Genomic DNA, 21514 nt, shown 5'->3' with positions numbered 1-21514 from the left:
TGACTCTCTCCAAACGGGGTTGATGAAGCCGTCGGCGGTGTCATGCGTCTTGCCCCGCAGCCAAGCGCGCGACCCTTGCGGCTCATAGTTCTGCTCCTCTTCACCGCGGGGGTGAAACCATCCCCGGTGCTCTCCACGGGCTGCCCGGACAGGTGCGTGTGTGATGACCAGCTGGTGGTTCAATGCGCTGGGCAGCACCTGACCACCTTCCCGGTCAACTTGCCGCTGGCCACGCGGCAGCTCATCATCTCCAACAACCGCATCGTGGAGCTGCCGCCACTTGCGCTCAACTACCTTTCCGATCTGGTGTTCCTGGACTGCAGCAACAATTCCCTTACGGAGATATCCGAGTCCACGTTTGGGAATCTACGGAAGCTGGCCTACCTGGACCTCTCCTTCAACACCTTGATCCGGATCGAGGACAGGACGTTTGGGCCCTTGTTGAGCCTGGTGATGCTGAGGATGACCGACAACCCGGGGCTCTCGGACATTCACCAGGACGCCTTTGTGGAAAACGCGGCCCTCCAGGTGCTGGATGTGAGTCGGAACAATCTGACGGTCGTCAACATCACCTCCCTGATCGCGCTGCCCGCCCTGCGCTCGGTGGGGCTCAGCGGGAACCCGTGGAGCTGCGAGTGCGACAACGAGGACCTGTGTCTGTGGGTCCACCTGGAGGGCTTCAAGTTCCAAGGTTTTTATCAGTTATACATTCTATTGTATTCTAATGTCATATCAGGTGACATGATCCCAGCACGACCTTTTACTGTTGCTCTTTCCTTATATCAGGTGGATAGGCCCACAGAGAGCCAATCACAAAATAGGGCTCCTGCTCCAGTTATTAATTATTAGATAATATTTAGTTTAAAAGGTAAATGGTGGCTGCCCTCAATAAGCGGCCTGTCCCATGAAAAGATGAAAACGTACTTAGCGCCTAAGAATGCAGCTGTAGGATTTAGCACCATGTGTGTGATACAAGGACATCTTAATAGTTATGAAAGAGAAAGCAGACAAATTAAAAAAGCAGATAAAATAAAATGCAACTTTTGACAATGCATTCTTTATAAAGGGTTTATAAGTTGTAATTAATAATTATGAATGGTTGATGAATAATTTATGAATGCACTATTTATCAGTGATGAGCCATTAAAAAGAAAAAAGGCAACAATTAGCTATACGTCTTAAGGCCTCTCACTTGCTATGGAATGTTTGATTGTGTGGTAATTAGATTCAAATTAAACAAAAAAGAGCAAAACTGAATGAATAAAGGTCTTAAAACCAGATTTTGACACATCCTTTTCGAGACAGGGCCTTTGGTGATAGTTTGGTACTGTTGGTAATACAGCCGTGCTGTTTATCCTCCTTCAGCATTTCAAAATATCAGCCAGAGTGAGTTTTCACAACCCAACCTTAAAATTGCTCTTTCTAATGGTTTAAAATGTATTTATAAAGCATTGTAAAATATTACAATTAAAATAGCTTAGCAGTAAAAGTAATTCATAACCAAATGGCAGTAAACGTCTCCCTTAGTCCCCAAGAAGGAATGCCTGCATGCCGATAATCTTTTCAAGCACACGCAGAGCCCTTACTGCTGGATTCCCCTCATATCATGTTACTAAAATACTCAAGTCTGCACCTTTTGAGCACACCCAACAGATAACATCATGCCGTCATCACCCACACTTCTATGATATCGGCTGTGGTAAATACAGTGTGTCGTGCAAAAAATGTGGTTGTATGTGCAGAAGAAGAATACACATGTATGTAACCATGCAGTTTGGAGAAGTCTGCAAAGTTCGACCCTTGCTCAGCTTTCAGTGGGATGAGATGTGCAGCGTGACAGCATTCAGACTATCAAATAGCAAAGAGGGGGGAAAGAAGATCGGAGGCATGGAGCCATTCGATTTCTCGAATTAATTCAGCTCTGCATCCTGCAGTTTGGGAGGAAAACAAGAGAGTCTTTCATCTTGAAATGACGAATCAATCTCTATTTCATTCAGCTATCCTGCAGATGTGATGAATGGATCATAGTTGCACCATCAAATATCAATTAGTTTTATCACTGTCAAGCTAATAGATGTGACTGACATTCAACAATCCTTCTTACTTTGAGTTATTATGCTCATGCTTTGGTGTGGATGTGTCACTATGCAAAAGGCCAGCTGCTATATATAGTGTGTCTTACTGAGCAAGGAGCCTGTCGTAATTCTAACACCAGCTATAATACATCTGCCACGCTTACTAAAAAGGCATCCCCTGCTTCTCTCTAACACACACACACACACAACTATAGTTCACCACAGTCCCTGCGCATCTTTGGCCCGAGTCGAAAACGAGTCCTGCAAGAGCTGTCCTATTTTCCTGCTGCTCGCTGCCTTTTGTCTCGCTTAATTTGGAGTGGAGCCTCAGTGACAGCTGCCAGCAAGAGAGAGGATACTCACACATTTACATACACACAGTATGTCCATCTCTATCCAGGCAGCTTATTCTCTCCTAAACCGAGTCTCGGTGAAATAATATTTGGAAAGTCATACACACACACAGAAATTCACATACACATTCACTGACTCATGTATTTCGACACACAACCTCAAATAATACACACTTTTAGTGCTTGAGGGGGGATAAACAGAAGGATAACATTTCGGAGAGGACTGTGTTTCAGCTGCGAGCTTTGTCTCCAATGCCTTGTTAATAACTCTTGTCCGGGTCTCACCTGGTTCATGCAACACGGCTCGCTTGTTTCCTCTGGTTAGGGAAACGCATGGCAAGCGAGAGAGCGATAGAGCATCAGGAAGGAAGCAACAGATTCTCCTCTGTCTCGCCTTCCTGGCTAGATTAACACTCATTCAGTTGTTATATAAGGAGAGCGTCTAGAAATAGAGCAGCGTGTGCATGGGGGACGGAGGGAGGGGAAGCCCTCTTCTTTGATGCCAGTCTCGTTGGGGGGGGGGGGAGAGGGGGGTGAAGCCAGAAGGGTTTCCTCCCTCGCTGTCAGACACACACATGAGCAGAGGCATGAAGATGGGAAAGTTCAGTCAAGTGGAGGGGGTTTGTGCATATGTTATGAGGGAGTGTGCATGTGTGCGTGCATGGATGTGTGTCTTTGGTACAGCGTATTGTGTGAACAGTGCACAGCAGCAGCCGCTGAGAGGATCAGAGTACTTTGAATTCTCTGTGTGGTGGATGGAGCTTAGAGAGTGCTGACTGTCCTCGTGTTCTTCAGCTGCAACGCTCGTTTTCAGATCTGTGAGCCACAGAAGAGCTTGTCTGAGTGCAGATGTATGCACCGAATGAATCAAATATTAGGAAGAAGTGCATTTTTGTCATCCCATTAAATGAACTTAAAGCTACGGCATGATCGCTCTCACCCTCTGTCAAATCACACCTCCCACCAGCCTGAGTCAGTTATAACACCTTAACGCCACGTGTTGCTTCTGAGAGTGCACGCAAACTAGTGGCAGAGAAGTAAGCAACAGTTGACCAAAAGTAAGGGTTTGGATAGACAGCTAAAAGAGGATAGAAATTGAAATAATTAGCCGAAAGTAATGGCTAAACAGTTAACATAATTACCGAACATGAATGGATAAACAAGTGAAATAGTTGGTTCAAAGTATCTTCTAGAGGAGCGCCTTCGTAGTCGAGTGGTTACAGCACATGCCACATTACGGAAACGATCCGGGTTTGATTCAGCTTTGGGAACTTAGTTGCATCTCATATTTCTCTCTCTTTCCTCATTTCCAGTCTCTGTCTCTACACTTTCAAATAAGGTCACAAGAAATGTGTGATACTACCATTAGCATCAAACTCTCAGAAGGTGAGACAAAAACAACAACACATCTGTGACATTATTGCTGAATTGTTTGTGAAAGATTCTAACTGTGTAATACAAAAAGTATGCAATTATTCTGTCATGGTTCAACTTTTCCCAAAATACCTTGCAGGGTGCAGAGAGTTAAAGCAGATCCTAAAAATGTCCCCTGTGTTCATCAGTTCCACGCCTACGCACAGCATATGCCAGCACAATGAGGATGCATATTTCAAGGCTGTTCGTGTAGAAATAGGGTTTCAGAAAACTGTTCCCTGTGCAGAAACTTCCAAGTCTTTTCATCTCCCCCAGTGGGACTTCCCCCCCTTTGCACAAAAGCTTTGAAAAACCAGCCAATTAAAAACAGTGGTCGCATGGAGATGGCAACACTGTTGTGTTTCTGCTCGCGGTAACAGAAGACATGGCTTCACGATTGTTTCCTGGAAAATGCCTCTCGTCAGCTGCTGCAGAGCTCAACATCCATCATGTGACGTATTTGACTGATCGGCCTTTTTAGAATTGAGAAAGAAGGAACTCAACATTGTATCCGGATTTGTGGATTCCAGCAAGGTGTTAGTCGTAGTCATACACGGTGCCTGATGATGAGAAACCTTATTATCTCTCGTTTCAGGCAGACACAAAGGCCCAAGTCACTTTCTAATCCTGTGAGGGAAAAGGAGTTTGAATAATTCATAATTCATTTCTGCACCAACTCAGGACTCCAGTACACGTGAGGCTATTAAAACCTGGTAGTTTTTTGATAAAGTTGTTATGCTAGTGCAGGTTTTTGCATAAGTATCTTAGTGTGAACCTGAATATGTCATATAATCAACTCAGTTTGCTGCCATTTACGATTGTCATGTAAAATGCTATTAAGTAATATATGAATTATTTATCAGGCGGCTCTGTTTAAAACTGTTTAATATCTATCGGTGTTTTTGTCCCTCTAAACTTTAATTTGGATTGTTGTTGATTTAGTGTTTAATGCTGTAGAATTTCTGGGGGCGGGAGGGGGGGGGGGGTTAAGTCAACTTTTCAGGGACATTAACATTAATTATGTCTGCATGTGGATTTCTTGCTTTACCAAACAAAAGCACTATTTTACAGACAAAGACCAGATGCAGATTTACGATACTGTCAAAGGACAATCATGTGTTTCAGGAATGCCAGTGTGCTGGATTAATGTCATGATGTAATGCAAACCCTGATGACTCAGTAGTCTGAATGATGCCATGATGCCACTCCAGCATAGCTGACCCGCTTATAGCTGGAATTTGGGGGAAATGCATATTTGTCTCCAGTGCACTTCAGTGTTTACATTTTCTACATTCCTAACCAAATCTGGTAATGTGTTCTTTTGAGCTGTGATTAACCCTTAATCATTCCTTCTTGATGTGTGCCTGTGTTGACAGATGAGGGCCAGACGGTGTGTGGCTCGCCCGCCGACATGCAGGGCCGTCGTCTGGGTGAGGTGGGCATGCAACTACGGACGTTATGTCACCAGACTCTGGGCTCCTGGGACTACCTGTTCTTTGTCGCCATCGGCTTTGTCATCTTTGCAGCTGGCACTGTGTCGGCCTGGGTGATGGGCATTATTATGGTGCTCCATGAGCGCTACATCAAGAGGAAAGACGAACAGCTCGACGTGGACGACGAGGATGAATCTAGCGAGACCTCGCGATTCAGGAGTGACCATGGCAACGGGAATTTGCAAATGTCACAAACTGTCTAAAATGTTTAATTCCACTCTGCCCATCACGGATTCCCACAGTGCCTCCTGTCAGCTTCCAGGACTGTCATGAAGTCCAATTACACTGCGGTCCAACTGAGTGTGTTTAACACTCAGCTCAGCTGGCTCTCAGATAAGAGTGTTTCCCAAAATGTCCGGCTATTCTTTCAACAAGCATCTGGGTCCAGCAACAAAGGAGAAACAAGCTTGTGATGCAATTTGTTTGTACCTATAATGTTACAAATTGGACAGTTGCACCTGCTCATAAATATGACAATCTATTTCTAGACCCTACTTAATTAGCTTTGTTTTCACACCAAAAAATAAATCACCAGTTGACCTCCATAATGGCAACAAGCACAGTAGCTTCACAGCCACTTTGGGACATTTAAAGTGGTGTGGTCATTCTACTCCTTTCTACTGAAAGGAGAGGATTCAATGCATTCATACAATGCAGTTTCATCAGTGTAGATTAATAAATGTGTGCACATGCATGCACACACTAGTGTGTAACATGTAGCTGCACGTTTGACTGAGCTTCTGCAGATGTGAGCGTGTCCATCTTTGGTCCGGTGTCCACCTCCCTCATCTGGTAGCGCGGAAACAAACTGCAGTCGAGGCGTTTGTGTTGAAGGTCTGTTTGTGAAGTTGAGAGTCAGCATGTGCCAACTGCTGAGGTCTGGTTTGGCAGCGGTTCCCTGCTGGATGGCAAGTAAACAGGAGAATGTAATAATTGATTTCTACTTCAGCCTCTCTGTGTTGGGTTTGAGTGCAGTGCCCTATTTCTTTCTGCATGCACAGTTGATGCACCAAAAAGCCTTATGAGGTGTTTATAAGCTAATTCAATTCATGAAAGGAAACAGGATTTTCATACAAAAGATCCTATCCTTTATCATTTGAGACTCATTCTTTAAAAACATCCATACTCCTACTTTCTTAGTATGAGAGTTACACTTTTTATTTACACTTTAAAATGAGTGAATTTACAAAGACTTTACTTCAAACCTGATGTTTAATGAATTTTGACTTTTCGAGCAATAAGACAGCGAATGCTGTCAGGTAAAACAGGGACCCGAATCATTTCAGCCCACAGTGGTAAATATCAACTCCTGCTTTGTTTTGCCCCCAATTTGCAACATCGTAGGCCAACAGTCTATGGTCCACAGACTTTCATATTTTGACTTACTTGGCGGCTGTAAAACGTCACTTTCCACTGGCACTGACTGTTACGAACTTATGGAGCAGGAAAATAAATCCTTGGTGGACTCGAGAAACCATTACATAGCTGCTCCAATGTGCCGTTGTGTGTGTGTGTGTGTGTGTGTGTGTATTTTATCTGTACAATCAGTTGTGTCTCAGAATACTTGTGATACTTGTTTTAAGAGAAACATTGTCCTTTTGAGGGATCTGAGAGGGAGGGCATCCTCTCACAGTGATTGGACCAGCTGCTTTTCCCCCTCATTTTATATTGTGCAGATTTTACTTTCTACAAGTTTTGGGTTTTCTCCCACAGTCCAAAGACATGCAGGTTACTTGTTGGTTGCCCATAGGTGTGAATGTGACTGAAGATGTTGTCTGTCTCTATGTGTCCGCCCCGTGATTGACCGGCGACCTGTCCAGGGTCTATCCTGCTTCTTGCTTCTTGCCCAATGTCAGCTGTGATTGGCTCCAGCCCCTCGCGATCCTGTAAGGATAAGCGGTTACAGATGATGGATGAATGGCAATATTATTATGAAAGTGTGATGTTTGATGGATGTATGCAAGTCCTATTCACTGTAATGACGGTAATATCTTGCAGCTGTGTCAGCACGGTAGAGAGAAAAGCACATGTGTAGCGAATAAAATGAATGATGGTTTAATAAACGATGGCTAAATTTAATTTAGTTTCTTGAATTTCAGGTTATTTAGCATGCTGGCTCACTGTCATACTATCATGGCTTACTGTGACACTTGAATAAAACGGAGCCAATGATAATGTTATGAGTAACACCTGTGCTTTTCCTACAATGACAAGTCAAAATGTTAAAAATACTGAATATTGTGGCATTATGTGACTTTGACTTATTGTAAAATGTGGTGAAGATAGAATGGGTGCACACAATCTGTTGTCTTACTGTAATGTGGCCCGCAATACTACTGAGAAACCTTTCTTCACACATTTACTGGCGCTTTGTATGTGTGCACATTGTTGGGAGTCAATTGTGGAGTTTTTCCCTTTTGCAGTTTGTGAAAATGTGGTGTTAGAAAGAGGCAGTCTTGGTATAAGTGTAATCTTTTTTTCAACTACAACACCAGGAACTAATCACATGTGTATGTCTGTGTCATTGCATTCCCTCGTCACATAAGGGAGTGATCTTGACTCATGGCAGTATGCATAACTCTGCATGCACCAACCTAAACATACTTACTGGCATGACATACATAACTAGATGCCAAAAGTGTCAAGATAGTGACCCTTGACCTGTACCTGTAAGTTGCTACTAAAGCAGCATGCTGAGATGCTCTCATGGCTTTGGGTGTACTATTTGCATGGGTGCCTTCAGTATGGAATGCATTGCATAATGTGCACGTCTATTGAGGTCTGTGCAGTAAACTCTTATCTACATCTGCATACGATACAGATATGGGTTAGTCGTGTATGGTGTATTACATTCTGCTCACCACACTGATTAGGCCACGTGATGCCACAGGCAAGGGTGCGGCTTTGGAGCTTGGCAGCAATAAAATGATGAGTGAGCTTGCATGAGGAGTGTATCGTCTTCCTGACTGATCTTACGCTAGAGCTTCATTTTATTTGCATCAATAAAATGCAGAGCATTGCATTATGGGATTGTTTTCACAAACTAGTGTACATGCCATAGTTGTTTGTTCTGTTGTTGTTGCAATGTTATGCAGCTGATTAGCTTAGCTTAGCATAAAGGCTGGAAACAGGGGGGTCGAAAAGTAAAAAAAACCAACCTACCCACGCCAAGCTTACTAATTAACACTGTCTTATCTTGTTTGTTTGATCCATGCAATATACTAAATGTAAACACAACGAATTGTGGTCATCTGAGGGAGTTTGTGCCGGACTATTCCTTGGCCAGGGAGCGTTGACTTCCTTGAGTCAGATATCCCTCTCATTGACCCGCCCCCATTTCAGTTAGGTGTCCAAATTCTGAATGTAAAATGAATGCACAATATGGAGCCATGGCATGTGCACTACTTTGTGCTTAGAATCCTGCAATGCAATGCTCTGCTTTTCATTGATGAAAAAAAGGTTAGGCTACAGTTGGGTTGCTGTTAGCTGTCTCCTCCTGCTTCTGTCTTCATGCTCAGCTAAGCTACCAGGCTATGGCTCTAGCTTCAGCGTACAGACTCATCTAACTCTTGGCAAGAAAGGGAACACGCTTATTTCCCAAAATGTTAAACTGTGCTTTACAAATACAGTGGTACTAATCGGGATATTGTTGTGCTTGAGAATGGTTGTTTGTTTTCATCTCTTGATCCCATCATTCACAAGCAAGGCTGAGGTCGTGGTCAGGATGTGCTTCAGGACAGAAATGCATTCAGCTGGTTACCGTCACATCAATAGCACAGCTGTGACTGCGAGCCAGTGCAGTGAATAGACATAAACGCAAACAGCCATTGGATGCAGAAGGCGTGTTTCCTGCCTGTGGTTGTTTGCACCTTTTGTGTGCATCTACTGAGCTGAAGGCCAACAAGCCACTTTAAAATGTCCACAGATGGGAGATGCGACATAAAGTAAGAGCGGCTCTAACCGGCCGTAATAGCCCTCTGACACATCTGCTCACAAACACGCTCACTCACACAAAATAGGAAGATAATCCTTCAGTCACGGAGCAGTGGTATTACTTCAAGAGACTGGTGCTTGGGAAATGGGTTTCAGTTATTTCAAGAACATTTCATCATTAATCACAGCATCAGACAAACAAACCTCCCAGAATGCTGTGCTAAGCTGACTCATAAAGGAACTGCTGCAACTTATATTCAGTTAAATACATTTCCTATGCTTACAATTATAAAGTTCAATTCAGTTTGATTTATTTCAACCTAATGAAGTTATTGTGTTCGATTCTATGTTTTCTATTGGACTTGATGGAACAAGCCCTGCTTAGCCCTCCTCTGTGAAAGTGGCTATTGATTGGCAGAGAGAGGGATGGTCCTACTGCTGTTACATATCTGCACACAGGCTCAGGGGCCTGCCAACTCTGTATCCTTCCCCAGCAATAAAAGGTCATTTGAGAGGAGATGGTGTGTCCTTTTGTGCGTCACAGTTCTGCCTGGAGAAGTGTTTTTTTGTTGTTGCATTGTCTTGTTATTCGACCTCTCCTCCTGCTCTTTGGAATGTGCTTTCCCCCTGTTTTGCTATCTGGGTGTTTGGAAGGTTAGCAGGTTACTAATTAGCATCCAAGTCAAAGATCTGTATGGCGGCCTCATGGTCTACACCGGGGCCTTGTTGACTCACACGTAGCTGCACAAATACACAAATACACTGCAAACTCAGCCCCATGAGTGACCTTGCACATATACAGCTGGAGATGTGTTGCATTGTAGGCTACAGAACTGTATTCTGGGTGCCCAGACTAGTTCACGATTATGTTAATCCAATAGAGCTGGCTGCAAAAGTGAGATAACGAGATGCTTACTCACACTAAGCTCCAACTCAAAAGCAGCACAATGATATTTTAAACTGAGACAGGGAATGGTCTGAGGTATTTTTGCACAAACTATCCTGGAGCATGAAAGGGTCTTTAATTTCCTTTGATTCACTCTGTTCCTCTTATCTCCAGCACGTCTCTCTTTATCCCTCCCATGCTTAATCTATCTCTCCACGAGATATTTTTGGCCATAAATCCTATTTTTGCAGCTGTCAGTTTCCATATAGACATCTGAGCTCTACAGCTATCTCTTTTTCCATGGCTTGTTCTCTTAATGGAGTAGTTTGACATTATAGGAAATGTATTTTTGTGCTTTTTTGCCGAGAGTTAGATGAAGACAGTATGGTCTGTAAGGGTAATATGAAGCTACAGCCAGCGGATTAGTTTAGCATAAAGATGGGAAACACAGGGAAAGAGCTAGTTTGGCTTTATCCGAGGGTAAACATGTCTATCAGCACCTCAAAACCTCACTAATTCTTTATTTCTCCTTTGTTTAATCCGTATGATGAAGAACGCTCCCCATAATGCAAGTGAATACAGTATCATTATGTGTTGTGTTGGTGAATGCAGCCCCAGGCCTGGCTCCTCCCACAAACAATTACCTAATTAGGGGCAGATTATACAAAGCATCTGTTGGCCCATGCTCACTCTTATGGCCTCTGTCCTGGCTGGAAGTGTTTGGCGTTACAGGTATGTAATTAAAGCAATCACATTGCATGCACAAGTCAGCCTTTCTCCACACATTGACATGCTTTTGATCGTGTTGACTGTGCAGAGTGTGTTCGAACCCCATTTTTATCCTGTTGACCTTTTTGGGTGATCCCATGTGTGAATGCCCCCATACAGAAGTTGTGAGCTGGTCACAGTATAAAACTGTAATTTTAGTATGCAGCATGGTGAGCCTGTAATTTCCCTTTTGTAGGTTCGCTTGCTGCTGTTTTGCTCCTCGGGCTATCATTTTGCCTGTGTCGTCAAACCAACTGGGTTGTTTAATTCTTGCATGAGTTGCCCTTCACTGAAGCAGCGTCTGTTGTTGGGAGGCCAGGCCCCTGTGGTGAGGGCCCACACACTGTGAATGGGACATTCGCTTTACTGTTTCCAATCATTTAATTTGGCCATCAATATCCTTTCTTCCACAGCAGCTCCAGTCTTTGACTATTTAATGATTTTGATTATAAGAACACATTTGGTTAATTCTAAGAATCACATCTGTCTTGGGTCAGTAATGAGTCCGTGCCTTGTGTGCTATTTTCAAAACAATTAAGTTCTTAAACTATTATCCTGTATGGTGTTAACCCCCCTCCCCCCCCCCCCTTCATCATTGTCCCCATATTGCCGTTGCCGCATGTAGAAAAAGTTAAAAACTCTTCACCCATGTAAAGGGGTTGTATGTGTGTGTGACCGTTTCTTAGAGCAGTGACTTCGTGGAGTCTCTTCTGAAATCAAAACTTGTTTTTAAATGTTTTTGTATAAATTAAACTAGAAACCTGCTGATAAGCAGTCAAGGTGTTTGGTAGAATTTGCAACCTTTGGGCAGAGCCAGGTGTTCCATTTCCCTTAAGTCTTAGTTAAACTAAGCTAACCTGTTTGATTTATTTAGCTACATATGTACAAGCATGGCATCGTTGTTTAATCCATACAAATGGTGTAAAAACACCAACATGTGGTTTTACAGTTGGGTTACTTGCTGAGCTATTTCTGGTTTGGAGCAGTTGTGACCACAGAGGCTCCAAGAAGTCGCTGCTCATGGTCCAGACACTCGTGCACATAATCTCCTAAATTGAGACCGTTAATCATCTGTTCTAACACTCTGCAAGAAAGCAACAAAGCTTATTTCCTTAAGTGTTGAAGCTCTCAAAGTCCTTCCCTGTTTTTCCTCCTGTCTATTTGATAGCCTCTCTGCCTGCCAGTCTCGTCTGTCACTTGAATATTGATGGGCTCTTTGATCCACAAACTTATGACCTGATTAAGGAAGTGCAAGCCACCATTACCTTCTGGCTCTTCTGTTCACACGACCACCTCACGTGCAAAGTTTTCCACGTGTCCACCCGACACCGGTGCAAAGTCACCATGCACACTGCAGCTGAGTGGCATCTTCCCACACTACTCTTGCCTTGAACGTCATACAGTATAACATCACACCATGTTCACTATAGGGTGCTCGGCCTTTAATCCCACTGGATCGGTAGTTAAATGCTGACCCGGGATTAGTTTATACAGCTCCTTTCTAACATTACAGGCATGCGATGACTAACCTGGCTGAATCACAAGCACCCAAAGTTGCATTATATTTAGTAGAGCCTTGCTATTCCTCTAGGGGGGTTAAAAATGTCAAACTGATTTGACACTGGAAGTTGAACATGGTGGTAAAACTCAAATATTCATGAGAGGTTGTCAATCGACTTTTCGGAAGGATTTATTAATAGGCCAACTTAGAATACTCGATGCCTACGAGCAGTTCTCCAGCTGTATTACATAAAATATAATGAATTCAGCATCTAGGATACCAGGGAGGAGAGAGCGAGAAAACTTCCCTCGGCACAGAAAAGGTAAACCCAGCAGATTCAGGTTGCTTTGGTATATTGCTACTTGTGTATTATCTTGAATTTAAACGTCTGATTGAATATTTTACATAAAAGGATCTTAAGACCAAAACAGCCCTGAAGCTACAGTACCAAAGTACCCTCTCGTGACTAGTGTTTGTTACATGCATGATTTACGACACAAGCTTTAGTCTCCAACTTCAGTTCATTTAGAACATTTTTTTTTTTACAGTCAAACGTTTTCATGCTAAACAGCAATTTGACCTCAGAATAGATCAAATATTAGGACTTTATATCCTGTCTGTAAACATTTTTGCTTAAGGATTCATCAACAGTGTAAAGGTACCTCCTGAAAGAACTTTTTATAACCAGAGATTGTACAGCAGTCAAGCATTTGAGGCTCCATCTGTTTGTTGATGGACCCTGAGTGACTCTGGTGTTTCTCGACCACACGCAAGATGCTGTCCGACAGTCCTTTAACGTCGCTGTGCGTGTCGGGATGTGCAGCCAAAACCCTCACAAGTTCAGTCACGCCGTCCTTCTCCATCATGCTGCTGTAATGTGACGCTGTAGAAGATGACGAGACGCGTTAAGAACATGAGGGAAATTGAAGCTTACAGTGATGGTCTACCATAACTTGATCATTAATACACTGGAGAAGTCTGTATGAGTCTATTTTACAAGGTGTATTTATTGTGACAAATGTACTGATGAAAGTGACAATCAGCTCTATTTTACATCGATATGTAGAGGGCGGCAACCAATGATTATTTTTGTTTATTAATCTACAGATTATTTTCTAGTTTACTCTAAAACTTTAGAAGGATTGAACAATGTCCATCCCAGTTTCTCGAAGTCCGAGGAGACTTCTTTCAACTATTCACTTTAGCATTTTTTGTACAGAAATAGTTTGATACATTGTCTGTAGACTGACTTATTGATTCGTCAACTAATCATTGACGCTGACATGCTGTACTGTCATACATGAGCAGTTCTGTTTAAATATGCTGACTCCTATAAAACCACCCATGTGCTCCCACCCCCTAATATCAGTAGTCTGTCACGCTTCTTACCGTTTTGAATGCAGACCAGATGTATTGCCCAGACTGCCCACGGCTGCACTCCCGAGGACTGCCAAGTCTGAAGCAGAGAGCAAAATGGACGGAACGATCTGAAATGTGGAAACAAGGAGATGGTACACTCGGAGTAAAAATATTGAACTTTGAGTAATTCTGAGCATTGTTTTTTTGGGGGGGGGGGTGTAGGTTTAGTAAATGAACCTGACATTTCTTTCTTTCGCATCAAACACCAAGGGAGTGTAAGTTTCCACTCGCAGAAAATAATTTAATACATTTTTAGAATTCGTTCTTGTGATTGTCTGGACTTTCTCCGGCACTGCTGGTAGTATTCTGTATGTCTGAGGTTGATAACCAAAATGGCTTAATGCATTAAAAGCTATGCTACTTCTACAATGCTTTCTATTTTGTCCAGTTTGAGTTTCTCTCACCTATAAGAGACCATTTCTTTCTCGAGTTGGGTCCATGTCATTATGGATGCATGCTGCAAAGAAAGAAAGACACTTCGAAAACAGCCAAAGGTGGATTTGACTCTGTTTTAAATGCAGATCAGCATCCAAAACTTTTTGCCTCTCACACACACCAGCTGCTTCAGTATGGTGCTGCGGAGCTCGTCGTCCAGGCCTCTGGTCTGGAGGCGAGCTGTGCCAGAGTCCCCCCTGCAAAGTAACGGACCCGCTGCTCCACCTGGTTGTCCTGCAGCAGGCTGAGGATGTGCTCCAACAGGTCCTCCGCCATAAGCTCCACCTGTAGCACCTCCACCTCTGCTATGTTGTTCTGCAACACAGGGAGACAAATAATAGCAGTAATACGAGCGGTCTCGGGGTCCGAGACCCCTAATTGACACTTTAAACCCCCTGAAAGTCTCAACGACAACATGTTGGGGTTTTCTGCAAAAATCTTCTTTTTTTTTAAATGTCGTCTCTGGCAATTGTCGCTAAAAATATCTTTTCAAAGGCTCACTTTGTCCAGCCGTATTCCGAATTCAAACTTAATTTATTCATGTGTTGGGTGAGAAGTTGTACAGCAACAAGCGTGTCTGGTTCTAGAGAAAGAGGAGAGTGTGTTTTATGGAATATGTTGCAGGTCGTGGTTGTGTGAGAGGCCTTATTGTTAATGATATTAGCCTTGGTAATGTGTGCAAAGCGCTTATATAGTTGATTGTCTTGGCTTACGTTCATGAAATCTTGCAAATTGAGTCTATAAGACTACAGCATAACTCTGCAGCACTAGTTAGGGGGGACACCCCCGGTTACCACTGGGTAGTTTGCACATTGATGACAACAATAATATGTTAGATTGCCTACAGATGGATTTTATTTCTTTCCCATGGGTCAAATATTTGGGGGCAATATGTGATTTGGGAATCATTGCAAAAAGAAAATAAGCATTAACTTTAAACAATTAAATCACTTTTTAGTTTAAACAAGCTATAAAAACAAGGACTGTGGCACACATGGAAAAAAACAATCTGGACTAATAACGGCACACAAAGACATACTGAACCCACCAGAAGGCCAAGAACTTTCTGCTGAATGGAAGGTTCAGTGTAGTAGGACTGCAACATAAAAAAGGAACGGCATGAGACGATGTTCGTGTGTGTGGCTGGGGGTGCATCTCTGTATTAATGTGTCTCGGTGTATTTCTGGGGCTCTTCTACCTCAAGAACCTCCTCGTACAGCTCCAGGCCCTGGCACTCGATGAAATTGCGAGCAGCAGTGGGCATCTCATCCGTCAGGATCCACAGAGCACTCAGGGCAAATTTCAAAGTGGAGTCCACCACTCCCACCATGGCTTTCTGCTGCACAATAGCCAGCAGCTGCTGTGAGATGGAGTAAATGAGTGGCGGAAACATGAGAGAGGGGAATGATGGAGAGGGACGAGGAGACATGTAACAGCCAAAAATGAAAAATGGTTTATTTTAATTTGTAGATATACAGGAAAATATTAACTTCAGCTGTTACAATGTGCTGTGCAATAAGCAAAACAACTGACGTTTAGAGAGAAGCTTGATTGCACAAACAAAGAAATATAGAGGGGTGTAATTGAATAATGAAGTAACTGTAAACCGTGAAGGACGAGTGCATGGAGCAACGAGTTGACAGTGACACAATGAGTGTATATGCAGGGTAGGTAATGGAAAATTCAGAGGCTGAGGAAGACCGAGAGAGAACTAGAAATGCACGCGTGCATATCTAGTGCTAAGCCGTTGTGTAAGTCTGAATCTAAATACCCTGAAAGTGTTACTGTACCTTGATGATGAAGACGTCCTGGCCGAGCTGAGCGGTCTCCTCTGTGGACAACTGCGAACATAATAAGAGAAGAGTGCTTCTTTGAATTCTACATATTGTCCCAAATGTCAAACTAGAGCAAATTGAATACTTAAAACACACAGGGAAAACTGTAACGGGACTAAATGAAAGCATAAACCTGACTGTTGTTGAAACTATGTTGTCACAGAGGTACAGGAGGTGACGGACACACGGGGCTCTTAACAGGTGGGACTAACGGTTGCCATACTATTTTCCTTTTGCAGACTAATGCACAGCAAGTGAGCAGTGTCTTGACCTTGGCCACCAGAATGGAGATGACAGCCACAGCCATCCTCTGAAGGGTAGGATCCTCGTGACTGCGCAGCCAGTTAATCACCAGCGTGGCTGCTAAATACCTAAACCATGATCACATTATGGATATAAGCAACACAGTATTGCACAAATACACCAGTGATGCACAGAGAAGCCTTGGTAGTTCAGGTCTGCACTGTTGCATCTGGAGGAACTATTTCTTTTGGCACAAACGTTTCAAGAGAAAATATATTTTTAGCTGGATCACAATTTGGTGGAGAAACACTGCGGTGCTGTTCTAGGAGTGCACTGATTATGTTGGCTACTGTGAACCAGTACATCATATATTATAACTGTGAGAAAATAACCAACTTGTCAAATGGGACATCCTGAAGGATGTAGTCACTGCAGAGCGCCATCAGACAGTTATGTTGCACCTGCAGAGATGGAAACAGTTTACCAATTGAAGAACCATGGTTTTAAAAAAAGATATGTATGTTATGTGTGTCTATGGTTATGTGAAGTAACTACAAATACTGTCTGACGGTGGAAAAATGGGCGTGGTACCCAAATGCAGCAAATATTAGGTCAGAATTGGATGAATGACACGCCAGCTGGTAGCAACAGCCACTCTGTGCCACATTTTGCTGTTGTGTAACTTCATCATATCTCACACCGTTGTGGATCTGTTATGGGAAACACTGAGCACTGTCCCCTGACCTGTTGGTGGTTGGGGTAGGTCTTCATGGCGTACAGCAGCTGGGTGACAGTGGAGCTGATCAGGCTGCCAGGTCCTGAGCGGTCAGGTTGAACACACACGCTGTGGCCATCAGGTGGACGTGCAGGGAGGTGGGGTGGCTCTGCATCCCACTCAGCACCAGCTACAGCAAGCAAGAGGTTTATTTCAAAAGCACATGTGCTTCAGAATAAGAAGCAACTTCCTGTCAGTAGAGACAGTGATGGGACAGCTGTGAGATTCCATTGTACCATTTATCTGTAAGGCTCTGCTAGAAACAGCCTCTTTTCCTCCTCTTTCCCTCTCTCGACTAAATACAGTAATTATAATGTCGGGTCAGAGGACATTTTAACTTTAGCTGTGTACAGCTTGCTCAAACTAAGCTTGAAGATGAATGCTAGGCTGTTTACAAAGCGGATGTGTTGCAAACACTTTTAAATTGATTGATTTGTCAGCTGTCTGAGATGAAGCAGGTAGTGGGAGGAGCCTGGCTTGATCAGAGTCTCTATATATTTGGCCAGGCGGAAAGCTTCTGCAGACCAGTCCACACTTATATAGGGCTGCCCTATATAACTGACTATCTATTAAATGTATTGTATAGTGATGCATGGTACATGTATTCTATTTTGATAAAACCAACATTGATTGTGCAAGCCTTACCTGATTTTTAGGTGCTACTTGAAATGTATTATTTTTATGAATAAAATGTTGTGAATTACCGCGCTTACACTGTATGTTTGTTTTTTTGGAAAGGTCTTCTTGCCAGGAAATCTTGATCTCTGACATTTCCCTTTTTAAATAAATGAGTAACGAGTGAACAGCAGCATCCCATCCTGCACAGAGTAAGTGGAGATATTGTGCAACACTAGAATAAAACATTATACGGTACCATACAAGGCAATTATTTAAGTATAATTCATTGTTTCTTACAACCTGGGTCCTATTACCGTTGTGTTGGCCATCATTCATACCCTAAAAAAATCGTTGTGGGGGTAAGGAGCGGCATCATTCAGGTTCAACGATCCCCCTGGTCAACCTAATTTACGAAGGTGAGCAGCAAAATTATTACCCAAATGTTTTTCAAACATCAATCACAGTTTACAGTCTGACATATTTTTGCGTGCCCAGTTTTCCTGCAATGAGGGGGATATATTAGTGAACTTGAAATAAAGTGGCTTCGATAATCTTTTCTGAATTATGGATGTTTTAGCAATTACTTTGAGAGAACAATGTAATCACAATCCATACAAATTATGTCCAAAAGACCATAACAAGACCTGCGCTGTAACAAGTAAAGCTATGCTTTAAAGCTTTTGTTCAAACACAAAGCTGTGATAGTACCTCTAGCATATCTGGCCGGGGTTTGTCAATGTCAGTGGTTAGGTTGTAGCGCTGGACGAGGGCCTCTCGGATGAAACACTCACGGTCTCTGTACCTCCTCAGGGCCTCGCACACCTGGTTCTCATTAGCCTCTCCAGTTACCTGAACATACACAGAAGATCAGCATCGTCGGAGAGAGAGACGGGAAATGCCGCATTTTCCGTACACAAACAAACTGAGCCTCAAGTCAAAGACAAATGAGAAACGTCTGCGAGAGTCGACATGTGTCTGCCCAGAACATTCTCCGACATCTCATAGTATGTCGACTCTGTACCCGATGCTCGCGCCTTACTTTTAGGTTTTTCTTTGAAGACAGGATGTCACAGGAGCTGGCACCGGTGGCTAGCAGGCCCAAGAAGACCAGTCCACCTCTGGCCTCCACAAACGCTCTGACTGCTGCTTCAGTGATTCTCTTCCGTCCAGAGATATCTAGAGAAACAAGGGAAGGGAGGATATGTGGACTCCCTTCCAAAAGCTGCCGCACGGTCTCATCCCCGTCTCTCCTGTCACAGTCATCCACAGCAAAATGGTCCTCTGAAAAGTCTAAATGCCTGACAGCGTGAAGTTGGCTGAGGACAAACAGCAACCTGGCAGGCGTCATATCCAGCTGCCGCAGCCGGTGGGTGATCAAAGATCTCAGCGTGTTTTTGCAATCTAGGGGCGCGGTAAGCTGTGAGACGGCACTGCAGGAGATGTCCAGGCTCTCCAGCCGAGGGAGAGTGCAGATATCCTCGAGAACGGCATCAGTCAGGTCTGTGTTGGCAAGGTTGAGCGTTCGTAAGCCCTGCAGGGAGCTAAATCCAACACGGGTCCCTCCATCCTCCACCAGGGACTCCAAGTCGACATGTAGCCCAGTTAGGGACAACCTCTGTACGCTGGATCTGCCCTCGGGGTTGGAGGCCAGGCCCGAGATGATGTTTGCCCCAGTGAGGCCGCCAGGAACCCAGGAGGCGTCTAGTTCCTGGAGCCGGTGTGGGCAGAGGGCCAGGCGGAAAGCTTCTGCAGACACTGGACAGCATCGGATGGAGGCTCGGCGCAGGCGGAGCGCTTTGCAGTTTTGGAAAATCCCAACGGTTGTGTCATTGAGTATCCCTTGTAGAGAGAAGAAAACGAAGGAATGTTGTAGGAAAAATAGCATCAGTAAAGCCTCAATGATGTTTATGGAAAATACTTTTTGCAGTATTTCAGCCTGCCATAGTAGTTTACACGGAACTAATCATCATGCATATGAAGGGGTAAGTTGAGGATAATTCTCTCCTGACATTGTTTGTACAATAAGTTTTGTGCATGAAGAATTATAACTCACTGAAGTTCATAAGTAAGACACATTTGTCATGGTGTGAGATCATTGCTCCCTTTTCTACTAACTTGCCACAGAGCTGCCATCCCTTGGCAGCTGCAGTGGCTCTCAGTTGGTGATATTGATGTAGGGGCCTTTCTTTCTGTCCTCCTGACCTCCCTTTAGCCTCCATCTTAAGCAGTAACTGGTCTGCCATCTCCTGTGGAAAAATTGGGGCCCAGCTGAGGCACATGGAGCCGTCTGCTCTCCTGCTGCACAGAGCGTCCAGGCTGCGGCACACCTGAGCCAAGCAGAGGTGGTACAGAGCGTCCTGCAACACATCAGCAGATATCTGTAAGAGTCATACTACCGGGTAATCATACTGTAGGCGTAAACACAAGTTCAGTGACCTTAAAGGGTTAATTCAGACATATTACTGAAACAAACACTACATTGTATATTGGAAATCAATTTGGCTGTGCTATTAATCTTGACCAGGGTGTAAATGATCTATCATAATATGCTTTAGAGGTTACTGTTTGTGCACATTAAGTACATTTGTGAAGGACATGCACTGACGGTTGTCTCGTCTTCCTCGAACCATACTTGGAAAAACAAACGGTCGTCAGGGAAATTAACACAAGATTTCATCGAGGGCTCGTTCGAAGGTATGGTTGTTTGTTTATGCTAAAGCTCTTTAGTTTTAATCCCTATTTACTCGACTTTTAACCATCTATTGTATCCGCTGCAGTTTACTTCCTTTCGCATTCATACAGACATTGGGAGAATGTCGATGTCAAAGTACATTTACTTTAAGTACAAGTTCATGTTACTTGTAGCCTAATTACTTGAGTATTTACATTTTGTGCAACTTTATAATACTTTTACTCCACTAACTTGCATCTCAGAGGCAAATGTTGTTCACTACTCCACTACATTTGTCTGACAGCTTTATGACAATTTACTTTTTAGATTATAATTTTTCATACCCTTCCTGTCCAGTGAAAACGATGCATCTCCACATTTGACGATTTTTAATTGTTATTGTAGTAAAACAATGACAGGGAGCATTTTCTACATAACAAGTACTTTTTACTTTGATACTGTAAGTACATTTTGCTGATTATACTTTCATACAATCACTTAAGTGTGGTTTTGATGGCAGCACTTTTACTTGTATTGGAGTATTTACACAGTGTGTCATCGATACCTTTTACTAAGTAAATGATCTGAATCCTACGTCTTCCACCACTGCATACAGTACTTCCATTTCAGATTGAACATGCAACAGCTATGATGATGGAGGTGGTAATAAACTTTTTTAGCCACAAGGAGGGGCTCACAGAGAGAGCTGGATTTTAACCAATGTGGCAGCTTACTTATAGAGACATGTGAATTGTCCATGCTAAACAATGAATTCCTTAATACAAAGGCCCAAACTCACATGTTGTACAAACAAACTATCAGCAGGGATGTAAACTTACTTTCTAAGGGCCAGAAAAAGGGACTCCTCATCTGAATACACTTACATTATTAAGTGGAAAAGGACCTTACTGAAGTATCTGTCCAATGTGACATTGGGCAAACAATTGACAAACAAGTCCTGTTTATAAGAAGTTTTTAAAAAATTAGCACATTTTTCTCGTATCCCTTAAGTTTACATGAATTATGAGCAGTTCCCCCAAAGAGATTTTTCTTTCATATCCTTTTACTTCACTTGGGACCCCTCAGGTATATCCTG

At 43.3% G+C, this 21514-nt stretch overlaps 1 protein-coding gene and 1 pseudogene across 2 annotated transcripts; one reads left to right on the top strand and one right to left on the bottom strand.

Annotated features, from left to right (window-relative positions):
* Positions 1-42: 42 nt before the first annotated feature.
* Positions 43-5537, top strand: LOC306789035 (leucine-rich repeat-containing protein 52-like; the record flags this gene model as incomplete). Its single annotated transcript, XM_079284794.1, has 2 exons — positions 43-691; positions 5218-5537. The coding sequence occupies 2 exons, from the start codon at positions 43-45 to the stop codon at positions 5535-5537; spliced, it is 969 nt and encodes a 322-aa protein (XP_079140920.1).
* A 7529-nt stretch (positions 5538-13066) lies between these two features.
* Positions 13067-20377, bottom strand: LOC306789786 (protein zyg-11 homolog; annotated as a pseudogene). Its single transcript has 14 exons — positions 20330-20377; positions 19950-20104; positions 18787-19582; positions 18456-18596; positions 17099-17259; positions 16751-16815; positions 16383-16482; positions 16067-16117; positions 15475-15636; positions 15325-15372; positions 14398-14591; positions 14246-14298; positions 13812-13909; positions 13067-13305 (listed from the first exon to the last, which is right to left on the bottom strand). The product of its transcript is annotated as a protein zyg-11 homolog (transcript).
* Positions 20378-21514: the final 1137 nt, after the last annotated feature.

This window comes from Melanostigma gelatinosum (genome assembly GCF_949748355.1).
Source record: "Melanostigma gelatinosum genome assembly, chromosome: 15".
Taxonomy (NCBI): Eukaryota; Metazoa; Chordata; class Actinopteri; order Perciformes; family Zoarcidae; genus Melanostigma; species Melanostigma gelatinosum.
Note: the sequence above shows the minus strand (reverse complement) of the source record. Positions and strands in the feature narration are given on the sequence as shown.